The sequence below is a fragment of the Pseudomyrmex gracilis genome, unplaced genomic scaffold (genome assembly GCF_002006095.1).
Source record: "Pseudomyrmex gracilis isolate BER0280 unplaced genomic scaffold, ASM200609v1 scaffold_685, whole genome shotgun sequence".
Classification (NCBI taxonomy): Eukaryota; Metazoa; Arthropoda; class Insecta; order Hymenoptera; family Formicidae; genus Pseudomyrmex; species Pseudomyrmex gracilis.
The window spans coordinates 6,371-13,402 of record NW_018021269.1 but is presented as its reverse complement, the minus strand read 5'-3'; the positions used below and the strand labels follow the sequence as shown (position 1 = coordinate 13,402).

At 35.7% G+C, this 7,032-nt stretch overlaps 1 protein-coding gene across 6 annotated transcripts in view; it reads left to right on the top strand.

Annotated features, from left to right (window-relative positions):
* LOC109861317 overlaps positions 1-6,216 on the top strand; it is a 13,570-nt gene extending 7,354 nt beyond the window's left edge. For 4 of the 6 annotated variants that reach the window (XM_020440904.1, XM_020440905.1, XM_020440903.1 and 1 more), the window contains one exon: positions 2,851-4,846. In XM_020440904.1, the coding sequence (XP_020296493.1) occupies positions 3,040-3,972 (933 nt within the window). In that variant the 5' untranslated portion in view covers positions 2,851-3,039 and the 3' untranslated portion in view covers positions 3,973-4,846. Of the gene's footprint in view, positions 1-834; positions 1,164-2,850; positions 4,847-4,953 lie in introns of those variants that run through there. The other 2 variants (XR_002250948.1, XM_020440901.1) reach the window with 2 other exon arrangements.
* The last annotated feature ends 816 nt before the right edge of the window (positions 6,217-7,032 follow it).

The window sequence follows — 7,032 nt, the reverse complement described above, 5'->3', positions numbered from 1 at the left end:
ACAACAATATATATTATAAAACAATACAAAATATATATTATAAAACAACATATATATTATAAAATAACACTATTTTCCACAAGTTGCGAGTATTATTTTTTGGAAAACTAAATGTGAATACAAATAAAATATCAAACACCTTTTCTAAAAATAGACTATTATTTTAAAATAACACAAATTTATTACCTGTGAAATGTAATTTTCTTAATTTTGTTTGTATTGGTAGTTTGTTTCCAATTTTGATTGTCTGATCTATTGCAACAATTTGGGACACAGCACAGCACCATAATTATTTATTTATATTGTGAATATATTATGTATTGAATATATGTTAATTTGCGTATTCTTTTCCGCGCTCTCGTTGCTTTCGTACAATTCAAGTATGTCATTGCGCTTGCGCACAACAACAACTAATCATATTTAGGCACATGTTACTTCGTTGCACCTCCCCGCAGTGGCTTCCCCCCCGCAACTCTATGCTCCGTTCCTATATTTCTATGGATGCGTTCGCTTTGCGCGCTTTGAGCGTCAGTCTATCTTTGTTCTATATTTAAACAACAATAAAGACAAACTGACGCTTAAAGCGCGTAAGCATCCAAAACGAATGCACCCTATGCAAAGTTGCAAACTCTGGCCGGCTAGCAACAAAAATACCGAGGTGGTAGGGGCACGCACTCAAGCGAGAACTTATGGTGTGCGTGTCCCCACTACCTCGATGTTCTTGCTAGCCGGCCAGAGTTTGTAACTCTGACCCTATGTCCATGGTCCCAATGCGCATAATGGCAGAGGGCCATCCACAATCAACCAATCAGAAATTGAGCTTATTGGCATCTATACATATAGTTATATACATATATGTCTATGGTGTATGTGTATGTGCAACTGAGCTCAAATTCTACTGCGCATCCGTCGGAATCGGACATCTTTCTTTTTACACCATGAGCGGCTAAGGCTCACGCAATTACCGAAAAGCTCTGCGCTCATTGTTGCAAGTGCCGTTGTAGAGGTGTGAGCAACCAAAAATCTTCCTGCGAATATCTTTGTGCCAGAGTGTTCACGCTGTGCTATCGGAAAGTGCTGATACATTACCAGTTATTTCAAAGAGAATCAGTTATTTCAAGGAGAAGAAAATCGTAAACAGAACATCTGCCGACGAGCGTGAGGTCCGCCAAAATTCTTCTTTACAACTTAAGCCCCTTGCACAATGGACGGATTAGCGATAGCGATAGAAATAACACTAGTTTTAAAGAATTTATAATTATAAATAACGGTAGGAACAGCGGAATCTAACACGAAAATACATATGTATCAATGCAGATCAGAAAACAGAATAAGCAATAGCGATAAAATTTCCGACGAGTTGGAATTCTGTGTCTATTGCGTATCGTTATCACTATTCCCTCGCATTATGCAAGAGGCTTTAGTATCGCTTCAGAGATTGCCGAGTTAACCGCCCAGCGACTCGAATTCCGTTAACACGTTCCGTGCCGGTCCGATTTTCGATGACTTTTCGTTCACGCCGCGTGGGTCGTATGCCCCCCACGCTTTCGAGCCCACCAATTTTGTTTATGACATATGTTTCATAATATTTCTACGATTGCAGAAATCATTATTATCAAAACAAAGTAAATGCTCACGATGTACTAACTATATTGTATATGATATTTAGACATCAATATGATTTTAGAAAATATTTTATGATAATGTCACGCTCAATAGCGAAGATAGCATATGGCCTAAACGGAAAGTCTAGAGTGGGACGTATACGACCCACGCGGCATCAGAGATGCCAGATCGTGCAGGCAGCATCGAGAGCATCGAAGTGAGGGGGCCCTTACCGCCTCGATGCTCTCGTACGCATGCAAGCGAGAGTCACGTTCGTGTGCGTGACGTCACGCTCGGCTGTCGGCTCGTGGAAGAGTGCAGACATAGTATGGTCCGTCTCCTTTCCACCAAGCCGGCTACGAGGCAACGTACGTAAAGCCCCTTGCACAATGGAAGGAATAGCGATAGCGATAGAAATAACACAGTTTTTAACACAGAATTCCAATTCGTCGGAAATTTTATCGCTATTACTTATTCCGATTTTCTGATCTGCATTGATACATGTGTAATTTTGTATGTTAGATTCCGCTGTTCCTACCTTTATTTTTAAATATAAACTCTTTAAAACTTTTGTTATTTCTATCGCTATCGCTATTCCGTCCATTGTGCAAGAGGTTTAACGCGCTTGTTCCGTACGACAACGTTTTTCGATATTAGGCTGCGTTCCGATATTCACTGCCACTACTGGAAATCTATAGCACATGTGACGTGAAGCATAGATGTTTAGCACTGGCAATAAATATGGAAACGCAGTTTTGTAATCTTGTAAAAAGACATGATATTATTCAAATAAAATATTCACATAACATATTTGTATGAATTATTAATATGACAGTGAAAAAAAGATTTTAGAATATTAATATATATAACAAATTAGAATATTAAATTAGAATATTAATGTAATAAATATATAAATTTGTTAACATTAAACTTTTTTTATCAAATACGTAATTAAATAACGAAACTAAGACAGATAACTCCAAATATTCAAAATTTTCCAGAAGTGGCAAGGCAGTTGGAGTCAAAAACACAGTTGTTGTTGTGTATAAATGTAAAAGTGATGTTCTTTATTTAATAGTTTTCAAAAATAAATGTCGTTTCGACCTTAGTTTTTGGTCTTTATCAAATTCATTCTACAAAAAATTGATCGCAAAATATTACAAAAATAAATTATGGAAATATTGTAAACAATAATTTATATGAAAATGTGAATGCGCATTGTAAAAATAATTTGTTGACTTACAGGAATGTGCTGTTTGTAAAAACGTCGCTCAAACAGAATAAGAATGATGATACAATTCAAAATGGTACATGGTAGTATCGCAAATAAAAGTTGTTACTTGACTGAATATATTTTGAAATGACATCAATATGAACAGTGAAATCAACGTTTGAGACATGCGCAAAGGAGAATTTAAGCTGTATTAACAACAAATGGTAAATAACATCTTTAAAACTAACAAAACTATTATATACAATCTACCGTTCCATATTTACAGTGTGTTTTTTGACTCTCAATTAGACAAAATTAATAAATTTCATCTTGACCAAGAAAGAAGGATGATGAAAAAGTTTTCGTGGATTAAACAAAAACATTATAAAAAAATCTCTCTACCTAAGAAACTCACATATTTTGCTATAAACCGCGATAAACCCCTTTTGAATAATAGTTCCAATTCCTACTACACACATCCTTCTCACACTTTCTTCTTTTCACCTTCTTTTCAAGCCACACATACAGTAAACATCCAAATGGAACTCAAATCTCCAACCAAAACATTACTCGAGCATAGGAAAAATTGGTTTATTAATCTCACCAGCACTCCCATTCCTGATAAAGTTGTTGGTTTATTGCAACATGGTGAAAATTTCAGCCTTCCCACCAAAAATAATTCTAAACTAATATTTGAAATGATAAAAAATTTTGAATACAATATTAAGATAACAATACATTTAGATAACAATAAAAAAATTGACAGTCGCAACCGGTTTGTTCCTATGTTCAAACAATTGAGAGTTTCTAATTTTACTAACTTATTACATGATATTGAAATTAACAATGCTCTTAAATATACTAACTCATTTGTGAAACACCATCCTTCTATTATCTACACTAGAGCGGATAAGGGCAACACTGTAGTCGCGATGGATAAAGTTAAATATACTCACGATATGGAGAATTTTTTATTGGACATTAACACTTATGCCCCAATTAAAAAGAATCCGGTCAATTCTATATTAATTTCGTTAAAAGCTTTGTTAAAAAAATGGAGGTCTCACGATTATATCTCGGACATCTCTCACCGTAATTTAAACTCATCTTTACCAATTCTCCCTAGAGCTTATGGTGTGCCAAAGATCCGGTAATCCACTTAGAATGATTATTTCTTCAATTAACAGTCCGTTACACAACCTTGCTTTTTTCTTACACAAGATCATTTCCAAAAGTATTCCACCTCCTAAAAGTTTTGTTTTCAACAGTTTTCACCTTTCAAAGATAATTTCTGGTGTGAAATTTGAGCACTCTTTTGAACTAATTTCTCTCGATGTTACATCTTTGTTTTCCAATATTCCACTGAACTTAGTAATTAATAGTTTGGAGACAAGATCTCATAAGCAAGGAAACGTCCTTACCTAAAGAAGAATTTTTCACCGCTATTAAATTCGTATATAATTCAACTTTTTTTATTTTTAATAACCAATTTTATCGACAGACCTTTGGCGCACCAATGGGTTCACCCCTTTCCCCCATTTTAGCTGATATTGTTATGCAAGACCTCGAACAGAACATCATTAATTCTTTACATTTCCAACCTCCTTTCTATGTTCGATATGTCGACGATATAGCTCTAATGGTTCCTGATGACAGCTTTGACTTAGTCCTTCATCTCTTTAACTTTTATCATCATCGCCTACAATTCACCATGGAGATAGGCTACAACAAACTGAATTTTCTGGACATCACCATAATTAAGAGAAATAATTCTTTGATACATGACTGGTATTACAAGTTGACTTTTTCTGGCAGATACCTTAATTTCCATTCCAACCATCCAACCAGCCAGAAAAAAAGCACAGTTATAGGTCTCATTGACAGGGCCTTTTTTATCTCATCCTGACTTTCATAAGAAAAACTTTTACTACATTATTAACATTCTGAACGACAATAATTACCCTATTGACTTCATTTATAACATTTTAAAAAAAAGACTTAAATATAATTTTTTAAAGAATAATAACTTAAAAACATTTTTGAATAATAATAACCTTGACGATAAACCTTCTCGTTGGTTTGTGATGCCTTACATATTTAATTTCTCTGAAAAATTTTTGTCAACTTTTACTAAGGAGACTGATACACACCACTGTAAGGACATTGGTCTGCGACGACGCCACATACCGGGTGGCCGCGATCGGCGCACCGACCTGCGACTGGCGCGCATATTGCTGCGCAAACATGTGATTGCCGGAATCACGTGAAAAAGGAGTGATTTCGGGAGCGCTCGAGAATCATCAAATCGAGAGGCATGTGCCGGCGAAAAATCGAGCGGCAAGCGACTCTGGTTAAACCCGGCGAACCAGACGGTCGAAAAGCAGTCGTTGTGTCGAAAAAGAGAGTCGAGCCGTGAGAGTGGAATTGTCGAGTTGTCGTTGTAGATCGCTGTAGTCGGATTGTATCGCATTCTATATTGTGTAATAAATTATGTAAAACCAGTAAAGGAAATAATTGTGTGAGTTGATTACTTTATTCCGTTATTTGTCGTTCGAAACACATATTTGTCGTTGTCGTGTCGTGAGCGCTGTTGCCCTTAGTTCGTGTCGCGAAAACAAGGAGAACATTGAGACATTGTATCGAAGTTGCCGGTCGTGTTGATAACGTGTCGGGAAGGGAACAAAAGACAGGGTGACTGTCGGTCGATCTTTATTGTAGATTCCCTTTTAAATTATAACGGTCGCGTCGAACATTTTGAGAAATTTGAGAATATCCAGGATAAAACGGAATAATCTTACACCACTTTTTCTACAGTTTAAACAAATTGTCCAGATTTATCAAAGTACAAAAAGATCCTATACCTTCCCTTTCTTGTCCATTTGTAGTTTATAAAATTAACTGTAATGATTGTGAGGCATCCTACGTAGGCCAGACTGGTAGAGTTTTACAATCCAGAATCAATGAACACAAAATCATATCAAACGTAACACCACGCAAACTTCTGTTATCACTGATCACAGAATTAATTATTCCCACGATTTCTCTTGGGATAAAGTTGAGATTTTGGATTGCGAAAGACACTATTATAAGCGTCTAATTTCTGAAACGCTATATATTAAGAGACAAACACATGGCCTCAATCTACACAGTGACACGGAAAACCTCGACAAATCTTATTTACCATTTGTTGTTATTACAGCTTAAATTCTCCTTTGCGCATGTCTCAAACGTTGATTTCACTGTTCATATTGATGTCATTTCAAAATATATTCAGTCAAGTAACAACTTTTATTTGCGATACTACCATGTACCATTTTGAATTGTATCATCATTCTTATTCTGTTTGAGCGACGTTTTTACAAACAGCACATTCCTGTAAGTCAACAAATTATTTTTACAATGCGCATTCACATTTTCATATAAATTATTGTTTACAATATTTCCATAATTTATTTTTGTAATATTTTGCGATCAATTTTTTGTAGAATGAATTTGATAAAGACCAAAAACTAAGGTCGAAACGACATTTATTTTTGAAAACTATTAAATAAAGAACATCACTTTTACATTTATACACAACAACAACTGTGTTTTTGACTCCAACTGCCTTGACACTTCTGGAAAATTATACGTAATTAAACTTATCGTATAATTACGAATTGTACTTAAAATTTAAAAGACATATAATATGTAATATACATACTACCATGATCAAAAAATAACCGGAATTTATTCATAAAAAGAAAAGTACATGTTTATTCTTCAAAATTCTAGTTGTCCCCTTCAAAGTAGTCCCCGTCGGCTGCGATGCACTTGTGCCAGCGTTTGATCCACCTTTCGAAGCTTTTCTGGAAGTCGGTTTTTGGTATAGCCATTAGTGCCTCCAACGATTCTAGCTTTATTGCCTCCACACTCTCAAAACGAGTTTTTCGTAGTGGTTTTTTGAGTCGATCGAATAGGAAGAAGTCACATGGTGCCAGATCAGGTGAATTNGGCGGTTGTTGAATGGTATTGGTGTTGTTTTTGACGAGAAACTCACGAATAATCAACGCATTATGAGATGGCGCATTATCGTCATGGAGAATCAACGAGTTGTTGCCCCACAAAGCAGGTCTTTTTTTGCGGATAGCTTCGCGTAACCGTTTCATAACTCCTAGGTAATATTCCTTGTTGACTGTCTGGCCTTTTGGGAAGAATTCATGATGAACGACACC